Source organism: Odocoileus virginianus, chromosome 3, assembly GCF_023699985.2.
Source record: "Odocoileus virginianus isolate 20LAN1187 ecotype Illinois chromosome 3, Ovbor_1.2, whole genome shotgun sequence".
NCBI lineage: Eukaryota > Metazoa > Chordata > Mammalia > Artiodactyla > Cervidae > Odocoileus > Odocoileus virginianus.
The window spans coordinates 2,050,786-2,065,736 of record NC_069676.1 but is presented as its reverse complement, the minus strand read 5'-3'; the positions used below and the strand labels follow the sequence as shown (position 1 = coordinate 2,065,736).

At 43.1% G+C, this 14,951-nt stretch overlaps 3 protein-coding genes and 1 pseudogene across 3 annotated transcripts; 2 read left to right on the top strand and 2 right to left on the bottom strand.

Moving 5' to 3' along the window:
• Positions 1 to 239: 239 nt before the first annotated feature.
• Positions 240 to 1,146, bottom strand: H3-4 (H3.4 histone, cluster member). The gene has a single exon (XM_070460802.1). The coding sequence runs from the start codon at positions 980 to 982 to the stop codon at positions 572 to 574; it is 411 nt and encodes a 136-aa protein (XP_070316903.1). The 5' UTR covers positions 983 to 1,146; the 3' UTR covers positions 240 to 571.
• Positions 1,147 to 6,637: 5,491 nt separating this feature from the next.
• On the bottom strand, positions 6,638 to 9,113 carry H2AC25 (H2A clustered histone 25). Its single transcript, XM_020894709.2, has one exon. The coding sequence runs from the start codon at positions 9,104 to 9,106 to the stop codon at positions 8,714 to 8,716; it is 393 nt and encodes a 130-aa protein (XP_020750368.1). The 5' UTR covers positions 9,107 to 9,113; the 3' UTR covers positions 6,638 to 8,713.
• Positions 9,114 to 9,330: 217 nt separating this feature from the next.
• H2BC26 (H2B clustered histone 26) lies at positions 9,331 to 10,097 on the top strand. The gene has a single exon (XM_020894710.2). It carries the CDS (start codon positions 9,420 to 9,422, stop codon positions 9,798 to 9,800), a length of 381 nt encoding a protein of 126 aa, XP_020750369.1. The 5' UTR covers positions 9,331 to 9,419; the 3' UTR covers positions 9,801 to 10,097.
• A 1,854-nt stretch (positions 10,098 to 11,951) lies between these two features.
• LOC110137973 (protein SAAL1 pseudogene) lies at positions 11,952 to 13,532 on the top strand (annotated as a pseudogene).
• Positions 13,533 to 14,951: the final 1,419 nt, after the last annotated feature.

Here is a 14,951-nt window from a genome sequence, read left to right as displayed (position 1 = left end):
CTGCAGAACGCCAGACTTTCCCTGTCCCATCAACTCCCGGAGCTCGCCCAAACTCATATTCATTGATTCTGTGACACCACCCCATCTCATTCTCTGTTGTCCACTTCTCTTGCCGTCAATCTTTCCCAGTTACCAAGGTCTTCGCTCAAGTATTAGTTCTCCACATCAGGTTTATTGGCTAATTAACTTCCATAGCAAAGCTCTCTCTTGAAATGGTAATATTTGGTACTACCCATGATTTCACTGAGGCTTCCCTGATCGCTCAGATGGTCAAGAGGCTGCCTGCACTGCAGAAGACCTGGGTTCAAACCCAGTGTCACTAAGATCCCCTACAGAAGGGACTAGCAACCCGTTCCAGTACCGTTGCCTGGAGAATTCCATGGACAGAGGAGCTAAGGCATCGCAGAGAACACGACTGAGCGACTAACACACACACACAGCCCGTAAGAATCAGTCAGGCCTCTTAACTCAAAAGGAGCTAACTCGTCTGTGTGCAGCACTCTTTTTGAGCAGCTAGTGGCTCTGAAAAGAGCCTTTGGGGTCAAAATTACCAACCACATGCACAAAGAATCTAGGCACGCTCTCCACGAATTCGCCGTGCCAGCTGAACATCCTTAGGCATGATGGTGACACGCTTAGCATGGATGGCACACAGATTGGTGTCTTCGAAGAGACTGACTAGATACGACTCAGAAGCCTCCTGCAGTGCCATCACAGCGGAAGTCTGGAAGCGCAGATCGGTTTTGAAATCCTGGGCAATTTCCCGCACCAAGCGCTGAAATGGCAGCTTCCGAATCAGAAGGTCGGTAGACTTCTGGAAGCGGCGGATCTCGCGCAGTGCTACGGTCCCAGGCCGATAGCGATGTGGCTTCTTCACGCCACCGGTGGCCGGGGCAGTTTTGCGAGCAACTTTGCTAGCTAGCTGCTTACGAGGCGCTTTGCCGCCAGTGGACTTGCGGGCAGTTTGCTTCGTTCGGGCCATTCCGCTGCTGCTTCCACCACCTAGATAAGAGTAGCCGTTACAGCTTTCTCCGTCCCCCGCCGACGTGCGATAGCGCGGAGCCTGCCCTCTTTTATAGAGGGCGTAGCCTTCCCATTGGCCAATTGCTGGGTGGCGTAAGGGCAGGCTGAGCTCTGATTGGTCCATGGAGGCACACAACATGGGCGCCTGCCCCTTATTTTCGGGATGCGAGGGCTTGGCCTCACAGGCTGGCGTCTTGGAGCTCGTAGGGTTGCTCAGAGACCAAGTGGGTCTGAGTTGGATCGGGGTGGGCGTCAGGTCTGGGTTCAGGTGGGCGTCACTGTGTGTGTTGCATCTCCATGTACAGCTCCCTTGTTTTTCCTCAGCATTCTCTTCCTCCCCTATGGGCTGAGGGAAGAAAGTTCTAGAAGCTTACACTCTGCATTTGGCCTGTAGGTAGTGACAACTTGAATTTTCTTGAAGGTTAAAGGAATTCCCTCAATCATTGTGCCCTGCAGTGAACGATCTTCGCCAAATGACACTGACGGCACTCAAGATGGGGGTAGGGAGGTGGCGGCGGGGGTGGGGGAGGGGTGGGGAGTGGGCGAAGCAGAAAGAACAGGAAGTAGAGGATCTAAGGGAGGACCTCTGGCAGGAAACTGCCCCCCCCCAAAGATATGCCCTCTTCCCTGATTGGCTTTGAGCACATGCTATTTGCATTCCTTTCCCTGATTCGTGGCAGGTAGAAGCCCTATTTTGCATAAAGCTGAAACAAAAGGAGGACTCATGACATATATAAAGGAAAAACTAAGCAGGATCTGGACCTCTCCAGGGTTGGTCCTGTCTCCTGTGTTGACAGTGTATTATCTATTATATTTTTAATAAAGTTTTGTTTGCCTGAGCTCTTACTGGGCCATAACTAGCCTGCTATTTCAAACTCTTGCTATATCAGAGGAAAGCTGAGATAATCCTAAGTGCTTGAGCTGTAGTTAATTTGGTATTTCAAATCTATGTTGAGAACCTGATGAGAGAAATAAACCAGCCTGATAGTTATGAACAAGATGCTTATCTGCTCAGCTTTGGTCCAATATCCTATCTCTGAGCCTTAACCTGGGAATTGGCTGGGCTCAGGGTGAAGCCTTCCCTGACCTACCATCCCATCGACTGTCCTGGCATTCCTCTTCCTTATACCGGATTCTTCCTAGTCTTGCTCACTTCTCAATATAAAAGAAGATCCTTCACTACCTAAACCTGTAAGAGGCTTATAGACCTTAAGGACATAGCTGAAGGGCGCCAGAATGTGCCATCCCCAAATACTATGCTAGTTGAGCAAAAGGATTGTTTTAAACTAGACACTTGAAAAACAGCTGATGGGAGAGCATTCTGATATCACCTTTCTTACTGAAAACGGGAGTTAAAAGTCCCTCGTGAAAGATGCCTGCCCTATGCAAGAAGAAAGAGTCTTGTCATCGAGGATGAAATATTAAGACCAAAGAGGATTCTGCACAAACTGACCTTATTAAGATAATTCCTGTCTTCTTGTAGCCTCCCAGGTGTAATTTAGTCATTTTCCCATAATTGCCTTTGTTTCATCTAACACAAAAGCATTTCGGTTTTGTCTGTGAGTATTCATTTCCTTATGAGGGCTCCTGAGTCATGGTGGAACTTTCATGATTTTCTCATTAATTCATCTTCTGTGAACAGAGCCCCAGCTAAGAACTAAGATGGGTAGAAGAAAGAATTTTCCTTTGCTATTGCAATAGCCCTTTCCCCTCCCTTGCAATAATCTTTTCAAATGAAAATCTCTGCTTACTATATCTGGAATTTTTTTCATTTGACAGTAATTGTTGCACAGAGTCCTGCCACCCTCTTCAAGTCAGGTGTGGTTGGCTAGGAGAGAGGCAGAAGGACCAGAGGGACCATCCTAAGCAAGCCCTGGTGTGCATGATGTGGGTCTGACTAGGGATAGACTCTTCATCTGACTGAGACACACTGGTTAATCTCCTCAAAGCCATCACTCATTTGGAATAGGTAGTGTCAGAATCTCTGCATGTTCCCAGCGTTAAAGGGAATGATGACGGATGGATGGATGAATGATGGTAATTTGGTAAAGCTCAGACTATTTAAAAATATTTTTAATGCATAAAGTGGAATGCCTCAGAATGTTTTTAAGTGTAAAATTTTTTAAAAAAAATACAAAGAATCAATTATATTGAAGTTAGCAAAATGCAAACTATCAAAATATAAATTTGTCACATCATTATAAATGTGTATCAGTGATTAAACAGCTTCTAATTGGGGAAGACTTACAACTACTGTCATTTCAAAGTAGTTATGAACATTAAAGTTATTCAGAAATCTCTGTCATGGCTGTACCGTGATATGATTCCATACCCTGTCCTCTAGCATACCAATTTTATAGTAATTTTCCTAGAGTTTGATATACAGGTTTATAGCCAATCTCAGTCCACTTTTTTTTTTTCATTTATTTTTATTAGTCGGAGGCTAATCACTTTACAATATTGCAGTGGGTTTTGTAATACATTGACATGAATCAGCCATGGATTTACATGTATTCCCCATCCCGATCCCCCTTCCCACCTCCCTCTTTACCCGCTCCCTCTGGGTCTTCCCAGTGCACCAGGCCCGAGCACTTGTCTCATGCATCCAACCTGGGCTGGTGATCTGTTCCACTTTCAAATGACACTATTTCATTTCATGGGTTAGTGCAGGTAACTTATAAATAGAAATAACAGAATATTACCATTTCCTCTCTTCCATCTCTAACATTGCTGTCATTATCATCCAATCTATTGTTGCCATTATTATTTGAACAGTTATCAGTTACTAAGAATAGATTATAATTTTTTTGAGCTGGGTCAAAGAGAATCTTGTGATATATATCGAAGAGTATACTGTCAATGTTTTCCTCTGAGAGCTTTGTAGTTTCTGGCCTTACATTTGAATCTTTAACCCACTTTGAGTTTATTTTTGTGTATGGTGTTAGAAAGTGTTCTATTTTGTTTTACATGTAGTTGTCCAGTTTTCCTGGCACCACTTATTGAAGAGACTGTCTTTTCTCCATTGTATATTCTTGCCTCTTTTGTCAAAGATAAGATGCCCATAGATGCTTGGGTTTATCTCTGGGCTTTCTATCTTGTTCCATTGCTCTACATTTTGTTTTGCAGCAACAGCATACTGTCTTAATGACTGTAGCTTTGTAGTATAGTCTGAAGTCAGGAAGGTTGATTCCTCCAGCTCCATTCTTCTTTTTCAAGACTGCTTTGTCTATTTGGGGTCTTTGATTTTCTCCTTCACTTTTGATGAATTATTTTGTTGGATACTAATTTCTAGGTTAGTGATTTTTTAAAATATAATAATTTGTATATATGTCATGCCACACTTTCTTTCATGATTTCTGATGAGAAGTCTTAACTTAGTCTGTTGTTAGTGTTGCCCCCCCCACCCCACCCCCGGTTCTTTCAAGGTGTTTTCATCTTTGATTTTCTGTAATAGAATGTAATGTGCCTCAGCGTAGATTTCTTTTTTACCGGTGGTCTCTGAACCCCCTGATCTGTGGTTTAGTCTCCATCATTCTGGAAAATTCTCAACCATTATTCAAGTATTTCTTCTACTCTCTCTACTATTCTGATTACAGGCATGCTACAGCTTTTGTAATTATCCCAGTCCTAGAATATTCTATTTTCTATTCATTGTTATTATTCCTTTTTCATTTTGGATTTCAGTTGGGAGATTTCTATTGACATTTCTTCAAGCTCATGGATTCTTTTCTAGACTGTAGGAAGCTGGCTAATGAGCCCATCAAAGGCAGTCTTCATTTGTCACAGTGTTTTCAATTTCTCACATTCCCTTTTGATACTTTCTTAGCATTTGCCCTCTACTTTATCCATTAGAGCCCTTAACATCTTAGTCACAGTTTTAGAATTCTAGTCTGAAAGATAATTCCAACACTTGTGTCCTGAGTCTGGTTCTATGCTTATTTAAATCAATTTGGACTGTTGGGTTTGTTTTCTTTTTTTTGCCGGGAAAGACTGAAAGACTAGCAAATCTCTTCAAGAAAATGAGAGATACCAAGGAACACTTCATGCAAAGATGGGCACAATAAAGGAGAGAAATGGTATGGACCTAACAGAAGCAGAAGATACTAAGAAAAGGTGGCAAGAATACACAAAAAGTGAAAGTGAAGTCATTCAGTTGGGTCCGCCTCTTTGCAACCCCATGGACTGTAGCCTATCAGGCTTCTCCATCCACGTAATTTTCCAGGCAAGAATACTTACTTGAGTGGGTTGCCATTTCCTTCTCCAGGGGATATTCTCGACCCAGGGATCGAACCTGGGTCTCCTGCATTGCAGGCAGATACTTTGCCGTCTGAGCCACCAGGGAAGCCCAGGATACAAAGAACTATACAAAAAAGATCTTCATGACCCAGATAACCATGATGATGTGAATCCCTCACCTTTAGCCAGACATCATGGAGTGCAAAGTCAAATGCGCCTTAGGAAACATCACTGACAAAGCTAGTTGAGGTGATGGAATTTGGCTCAAACTGCTGACCCACATGCTCTCTAGGACATTTGGGGGCAGATCTGATATCCTGCTGGAGTGACCTGGAAGGACGTGACCCAGAGGGCTGCATGTGGCTGGGAGTGAGCTGAGGACAGGGCAGCAGGAAGCAGAGGGGTCCTGGAGACCCATGGGCAGCACTGACAGGAGGGGCTGTTGGGACCAAAGTTGAGAGAGGAGAGAAGCACCAAGACCTGGTGTCCCTGGAGACCTCTACAGGAGGCAGCGGAACCCAGCTGACCAGGAACTGGGAGGGAGGGAAGCAGGCAGAGAAAGGGATGCAATTTTAAGCTTTTGCTGGGCATGCATTGGAGAAAATCAAAGCTTCATGAGGCTTTGTGAGCAATACATAAAAATAAGACTCTAGCTGGAGGTAGGGAAACTGTGGAGGGGGAGCATTAGGCAGATTCTGATGACCAGGGATGGGGCAGCCATGTAACAGGATGATGTAGAACAGCTCAGCTCAGCCCAGATCTGATGGCACTAGGAACTGGGTGACCCAGTACTTCAATATCTAATTCCAAGTTCCTCTGCTCTCCCTAGTCTAGGGGAGCTCAGAAACTTTGGGGAGAGGGGAGGAATCCATTTGCTTTTTCACTTGGAAGATTCTTGAATTTGTTGGTGAATGTACGGAAACTGGTATTACAGGGAGGAAAGACTAGATGTGCAGCAGAGGCGGGTACAGGTCACACCTAGACAGGAGAGATGGCCTATTAGACTTGGGCCAGGCTAAGCTGAGAGTTCCACAAACTAGGAACACTTTATCTGCAGTGAGCATGGATGCTTCTGAGGCCACCCAGACTGCATTCTTCTTCTGGGATCTCCCTCCCACTTCATCTTTCTTAATAAAGTGCCCACCCATAGGGATATGGGGAGAATAACCAAGATAATTCTGGTGAAGGGAATGCATGATATGTGTCAGTTGGATGGGAAGAAGGCTTGAAACTCCGAGGTGGGCAGAAGGAAAAGGCTGTGGCTACCCAAAGGACTCCATGCCCCTCTCCCCACGTGGTCTCTGAGGGATGCTACTGTGCAGGCAGGCCAGCCCACACTCCACCTATTGCTTAAAAGAGATGGAGACACAAACTCCTCTTCTTGTTAGTGCATATCCTTCTATTAAGGTCACATATCTTTTTAAATCAAGGTGAAATTCACATAAACATAAACCATTCTAAAGTGAGTGATTCAGTGACATATAGGCATTCACAATCACCTCTTTCCATCTCTGAAATATTTTCATTACCCCAAAAGTGAACAATACTCCATATTCCTCTAATACTCAACAACTAACTAGCAACAATCTACTGTCCTTATGAATTTGTCTGTTCTGTATGCTAGCATATAAATGGGATCACACAATATGTGACTTTTAGCGTCAGGCTTCTTTAACTTAGTACAACATTTTTGAAGTTCATCCATGGACATGTCATTCCTTTTTATGACTGAATAGTATTCCACTATATGGATAGACCACATTTTGTCTACCCATTCATCTGTTATGGACATTTGGGCTGTTTCTATCTTTGGGATGCTGCTGTGAATGTGAGAGGGGTGTTTGGGTAGCCGAGTCCTGGTATGTATCTGGGGGATAGAATGGCTAGGCCATACGCTGTTTTCTTCTTTAAGCAAGAGTCTGATGAGCTTTCTCTACCCAAGGCAGGCAGCTCTGCATATTGCATCATGTTTCTAAACCTGATAACCCTGACAGATGATCAGACCAGAGCTGCCCAACAGAACTTTCTGTAATAATGGAGACCTTCTGTATCTGTTCTGTCGTGTGGTAGCCATTAGCCATGTGTGGCTAGGATGACTGAGAAACTGCACCTTTGTATTTAATTTTAATTAGCTGAAAATTAATCAGAGCGTGTGGCTGTATAAACTCAGCCTTAGAAGTGATATTTCTATCCACACTGATAGTTCTTATCAATTTTTGGTGCAGTTTCATGTTGCTAGGATATTTTCTAAAGGCTAGCAAATATGTGGTTAGTTCCAGATAGTGTCTAGGGAACTCCGGTTTGAGTACATTTAATTTTGTAAGATAAATATTTATAACATTCCTAAATTGGTTCAGTGGCCTGTATGTATTATAACAAAAAATTACTGGAACCAGTAAGGATGACAGCAAGAGTAACATTTACTAAACTCACACTGTGCTAGAGATTTTTAAACATGGGGATTACTATGGATTTACTCACTTAATCCCTCAATCCCATGAAGTGCGTGCTATTAAAATCTTCACTTCTCAGTAGACTTTGCAGAAGCATATCTGGGACACTCCACCCCTTATTTGTAACAGCATGTGGAATACACGAACAATCATCTTTTGAAATATCCACATATACATTACTTAATCTGATCCTAACACTGTTCATTTTAGATTTACTGAATTCACAAAAATAATTTTATCAAATTCAATGTACTGATTATTTTGACTCTAGCTATTAGTTTAAGGGGCTCTTATTAATGTTTAACCAACACAAATATAGTAATTTAAACTCCTTTAAATAATTAATCTACAATGAGTTTTCCTTTAAAAATGTGCACCCATTTTCAAAATATAACCTGATACATTTCAAATGCTGAAAACGCATCTAACAAGATATACCCTTCCCAAGAACTTAAGAATTCGCAATACAATAGACAATTCTGATCTCATGTTCTCTAAAAATCTAACTCACGCGTTCATACATTTTAAGATGGAAATCACGCTTATCTATCAGAACCTCAAACGACAGGTTTTCTTTTAAGATTAAATACTTTCAATACCAGTTCAATCTATGGATTTCTCCTGGGATAAGAAAACAGTCCGTACTTGGCATCTGAATGTCACAGTATCAAAAGGAGCTTGTCACCGGTAATAACAAATTCTTAAGGATGAGTCGGATTAAAACTCCATGACCTTGGGGGTGAGATTCAAGAGAAAAGTCAGACGTTACCTGCAGCAAACAAACACACAGCCCACGGTGCCCCTATGCGCACCCAAATCATGTCTTTGGTTCGATTTCCCTCAAGCCCACCCTTGCTCAGATTCGCGCAGAAACACGCTCCGAAAGACAGCCCTCGGCCAGTACGGCTCTTTTCTAGACACTGTGGGTGGCTCTGAAAAGAGCCTTTGGTGTCAGGGGGGCCCCTGGGGAGCACGGCCGTTTCCGGCCCGCCTCCGTCGCCTCACTTGCCCTTGGCCTTGTGGTGGCTCTCGGTTTTCTTGGGCAGTAGCACGGCCTGGATGTTGGGCAGGACACCGCCCTGCGCGATGGTCACGCGGCCCAGCAGCTTGTTGAGCTCTTCGTCGTTGCGGATGGCTAACTGCAGATGGCGTGGGATAATACGCGTTTTCTTGTTGTCGCGCGCCGCGTTGCCCGCCAGCTCTAGGATCTCAGCCGTCAGGTACTCCAACACTGCTGCCAGATAGACAGGCGCGCCAGCACCCACACGCTCAGAATAGTTACCTTTGCGGAGCAGCCGATGCACTCGGCCCACAGGAAACTGCAAGCCCGCGCGCGAGGAGCGCGACTTCGCTTTCGCGCGCGCCTTACCGCCCTGTTTGCCTCGGCCGGACATCTCCCAGTCACGCACGATAACCAGACAAAGCCAAAAAACAGGACACCCACAAACCCACTGTAATCAGAGAGTCCTTATATATGGTCTTGAGGTAGTGCAGCCGGCGCCGCCCGATTGGGTAGCAATGGTGACCAACCAGAAAAGGAAGTCACCATTTCCCCCTAATTTGCATCTGCCTTTTCCAGTGATGACGTTGCGCATTGCTTGATCCTATCAGAAATTAGAAACTCTAGATTCCTCATTTGAATACAGGACGTATAAGTTAAGTAGCTCTGGAAAGCGACTTCTCTTTTATTTGGAAAGATCCGCCGTCATGCCAGATCCGTCCAAATCAGCTCCCGCACCCAAGAAGGGCTCCAAGAAAGCTGTTACTAAAGCGCAGAAGAAGGATGGCAAAAAGCGTAAGCGCAGCCGCAAAGAGAGTTATTCCATCTACGTGTATAAGGTGTTGAAGCAAGTGCACCCGGACACCGGTATCTCTTCCAAAGCTATGGGCATCATGAACTCGTTCGTGAACGACATCTTCGAGCGCATCGCCAGCGAGGCCTCCCGTTTGGCGCACTACAACAAGCGTTCTACCATCACGTCCCGAGAGGTGCAGACGGCTGTGCGCCTGCTGTTGCCCGGCGAGTTGGCCAAACACGCTGTTTCGGAAGGTACCAAAGCCGTCACCAAATACACCAGCTCTAAATGAGCTGCATCTTGGTGCCCGGAAACCCAAAGGCTCTTTTCAGAGCCACTTACAAGATCGAGAAAGGGTGTCGAACACGTGAAGGGTTTGTTATGTAAAAGCATCCCTTGTCTACTTCGTGGTGGCTTCTAGGTTACTAGAAGCGCGCTTGGATTTCTCCCCCACCCCCCTGCCCCATAGACGTGCGCGCGCGTGTGTATGTGAGCAGAATGCTAAAGTGTACCTATATTTCACCAGTGGTCGGGGATGGGCTGGCGAGGAGAAATAACAGTGCGGGAAACAATGAAAAGGCTGCGTCTCCACCACTGCTTCCACTCAAAGCTAGCGACGCGTCACTAAACAAAATAGGAACCTTGATTTCAAGTGTCTTTAGGGTCTGGAGAGTGCCGTTTCTGACGCTTGCGGGCATGGTACAATTTTGTGTGCGCATGATGTTCGCCTGTGGGTGGGTGGCGCGGGTCATCATCACCCCCACCGCCCCATCTCCCGCTTCCCCAGAGAGATTGTATGCTATTCGAATACCTCCGTGTTTATTAATGAGGGTGTTGTACAGCTTTGGCGCTGGCGCCTGGCGATGCATCTCCGCCCAGACCAGATATCTTTATCCTAAGGCAATGAACATTTACCGGAGGATGTTTGCATGTCTGGATTCTTCAAAGGCGGAATGTTTGAAACCGAAAGGAAAATGGATGCATAGTGGAACACAGCTCTCTGTGCTCGAGAACTGGATGTAGTAAGCCCACCCTGGCTGCAGGTACCTAGGGCGGGACTGGGGAAAGGAGGGCAGTTTAAGAGAAAATTAACCTTTTTCTCAGCAAATGTAAACTTCCACTTCAGCCCCATTATTCTCAGTGACGCACTGGTGACGCACAGTTTTCCCTTTGAGTTCACGGCATTCATTTGGAAAATGTCATCTTAGTTCAGAGAAAGTGCTTTAGCGTGAAGAGTTCGCACTGAGGAAGATATCGCCTACCTTTTTTGCCTGTTTTTTCTTATTTGTAAGAAGGGGATTTCAAATAATCACTTTCTTGAGCTGTTTTGAGAATTAGATGTGTTGTTGAAAGGTCGTGTCATCTCTGGCAAGGACTGACGTTCAATTAAAGGCTAACAACCGGGCTTTTGCAAATTATGTCCAAAGGAAGAAGGTTGGATACTTGATTCGGTTGGTAAGGCTGGGCTGGGCTGGGCTGGGCTGGGCTGGGCAGAAAACGTGCCCACCGCCACCGTGTCCTCAACCACAGCGGCTGGAAAAACGCCCGCCTCATTCTTTTTTCTACATGGGTCCACTGTAAAAGAATTTCTAACACTCCACACATTTTAAACTTGGCGTCCAAAATACTTTATGGTTGGTTAGTAGTTGCAAGAATGCAAATCCCAAGACAAGACGTTTTACAAAACAAAATGGTGTCACATCAGTTTTTTTAAAGGTTTCTATTGAAATAGCTATTCAATACCACCATCAGTTTATAGAATACACTATTATTCGTTAACACAGAGCTGGGTTAGGTAATTCTTTTTTCACCTCGAGCTCATTTTCATTCAACTTCAGATTCAGCATTTCATCCTAATGTAAGATAGGTCTATTTAGTTTTATCTGCTTTATACACAAAAATGGAAATTGAGATTTAAAAACTTGTTGGTGAGCAGAAATACGTTTAAAAATCATCTGGACAACACACAATTGTTTAAATATAAATAAGTTTTGACAGGTATATATAAAACTGAAAATAAAACTTTAGTGAAAACTGCCTCATTTAAAGATCTGGATAGTTGTGTCTGCCTCCCACACCCTCCTTTCCTCTCTGCCTGAGTTTGTGCACTCATGGGCACATAGTATTGTTATAGTTACAGTGATAGCAGTGTGTAGGCATTATTTCTTTTCCTTTGTTCTCTTTTATAGATATGTGTTTGAACCTATCTATATGTTCTATCTGTATATGTTTGAACATACTTATATGAACATATCTAGTGTTCGAACGTATTTTTTTATAGTCTGAAACAGTGTTTAGAAAAATAAATACTTCGAAATGGAAATTTTGTTCTAGCAGTTTTTACTTCTTTGCCTTCCTAGTTGTAATCCAAAATTTAAAGTGATCTCTCATCAAAAGACAACACCTTTCATTTTCTCAGTAGATACCTAATTCATACTAAAAACTACTGGCGGAGGAGGTGGCAACGGCCCTGGGGGATTGCATAGGCAGCGTGGTCTCCAGCAAGCACTGGTTTTTTGGCATCCTCAACGGGCTCATCCAGATGGTTAGCCCTGAAAATGCCAAATCCAGCTCTGATGACGAGGAGCAGCAGATGGAGCTTGAGGAAGAAATGGAGAATGAAATTTGCAGAGTATGGGATATGTCAACGGATGAGAATGTGGCTTTGTTTCTCCAAGAATTTAATGCTCCTGACATATTTATGGGAGTATTGGCCAAATCCAAATGTCCTCGATTAAGAGAAACATGTGTGGGAATTTTAGGTAATATGGCCCATTTCCAGGAGATATGTGTGTCCATCAGCAGTGATAAAAATCTTGGCCAAGTATTCAGACCCTCCTACTCTGCTGGTAACAAGCAGGTTGTTACTTACTTGCCTTTCCCAGACAGAAGTGGCCAGTGTCTGGGTTGAAAGAATCTGAGAAAATCCAGCTATTTATGCTAGCATTTGCTTATTTATGCTAGCATTTACTTCATGTCAGGTTCAACAAATGTTGACTTGCTGGTAAAGGTTGGGGAAGTTGTGGACAAGCAGTTTGATTTGGATGAGAAGCTAATGTTGGAATGGATTAGAAGTGGGGCTGTTCAGGCTCTGCACCAACCCCAGGAAGATTCTGAACAGCACCCAGTGTTTCGAATTGTGCCCTGTGTACTTGAAGCTGCAAAACAAGTACACTGAAAATCCAGAAGGGCTCGATGTTTACATGCATGTCTTACAGCTGCTCACCACAGTAGATGATGGAATGTAAGCAATTGTACAGTGTCTTGACACTGGGAAAGACACTTGGAATATACTTTTTGACCTAGTGTGCCATGAATTCTGCCAGTCTGATAATCCGCCCATCATACTGCAAGAACAGAAAACAGTGCTGGCCTCTTGTTTTTTCAGTGTTGTCTGCCATCTATGCTTCACAGACTGAACAGGAGTATCTAAAGATAGGAAGAGTGGATCTTTCTCTAAGTGACAGCCTGATTTGTGTCTTACAAAATATGGAACATTGTCGGAAGGATGCAGAGAACTCAACGGAGTCTAACACGGAAGAAACTAAAAGTCTGATTTAACCCAAGATGGTTTCCACTTGAAAATCTTGAAGGATATTTCCTGTAAATTTCTAATATTTTCCAAGTATTAACAAAGGAGAAAGGTAACTCACAGATTAAAGGAAGGCAAGTTAAGCAAACAGAAGTGTTCCTGTGCATTTGAGACTCTTCTTCCTTTCTGTAGCCCTATGGTGGAAGATTTTCTGAAAATCCTCCGTGAAGCTGAGAAGACCATTGCTGGTAACCTGGAGGAAAAGTTCCCAAGTTTGAAGTTTCAGACTTAAAAAATATTAGAATCCCTCTGCCCAAGAAATGGACTTGCCCAAGAAATGGACTCGCTGACTGTTGAAACTAACAAATAAGAAATACTAGACCATAATTGTTTGCTATTAGAGTCATGCTCTTCTCCAGCCTTATCTCATTTTTGTTTGGCATTGGAATAGTCTCACTACCATCAAACATCATCTTCCTCCTCTCCCTTTTTTTTTTTAATTGGTTGTGCAGTATTTGTCTTCTTCAGATAAAATTATCATAGAGGCCCTTTTAAGAATATTTGAAGGGTTGCTGAAGATTTTCTTCATAACTTTTTTTTTTCTTCATGACTCTTAACTGGATTTTTACTCGGAATTTTATATTCATATCTACTACAAGTGCATTCAGCTGCACTAGTAGAAAAACCCTACTAGAGTAGCTTAATCTGTTAGCTTGTATGTATTTTATGCAATAAGAAGTCCCGAGGTGGGCAGTCCAGCCCTGAGAACGTGGCTCAGGAACACTGACTCCTTTCACCTCTGTGTGATCTGCCAGGTAGACCTTTGTGTTCATTTGTATTGTCCTTTGGTTAAAGGGACTATAATATCTCTGGTCCTTCCACATCCAGAGAAGAAAAAAGAGAAAGAGGCCAAGGGGCTTTCTCTTAGCAAATCTTTACTTTTTATTTGGAAAGGACAGCCCTCCCTGGCCAGACCCATGTCTTATGTCTGTCCCTAACTGCAGGTATTTGAAATCAAGTACATTTTTTTTTCTGGCCTCTACAGGAGAGAAAGGCCAAGAAAGCAGATACGAGTGGCTTTTGAGTATATCCAGTTCATGCTGTTTGCCACAATATGCAAAACTTTCTATCCATTTTAATTGTATTGATGACATGCTAGGTTGTTAATAGCAATCAAAGGTAATTACCAGTTTAGTTTTATTACAGTTCAGGTTATTACCAGTTTAGTTTTATTACAGTTCAGGTTTTTCCCAATGTTTTACATGTGAAAATGGAAATGGTAAGATTCTGATGAAAGAACATTAACAAAACTCTCTGGTTTAATTTCAGAAAATGATTTGCTTGAGTGAATTCAGATTTTTAAAATTAACATTGAGAAAGCGTCATAACATCTGGTTGTTCACAAACTGCTATACGTGATTTTCCTCTCACACTCTATCATTCATTATAGTGCTTCTTAATGAAATGTATTCAGAGGATCAACCAGGTACACTTATAGGAAGTATTATTTCAGTTGCTGAAAGTGGACTTTTAGTAGATTTTCAGAAAATATCAGTTACGAATGAAAAATCCAGCTTTTTAAGCCTCTCTTCTGGTATAGTCTCTTCTCAGTATGTTGCAGAATCTTTTATGCTTTAAAGCATTGGTCTTGCCTCACATTTTGTACTCTTTCCATGAGTGACTTTTGCCGATAAAATACAGGGCTGCCCTGTGCTGTTCATAAGAAATACATAATTTCCAGTTTTGGGGTAGTTTTAGTGTTGAAAGTACCCTTCCAAAAAGAATTGAACTATTATAAAATTAAAATCTTATCAGTTACAGTCTTAAAAAAAAAAACAAACACAAAACCTACAAAATTCAGTTCTCTACTTTGAAATAGGGGCCTGTTGACTGGGTCCAAGCCCTCAGCCT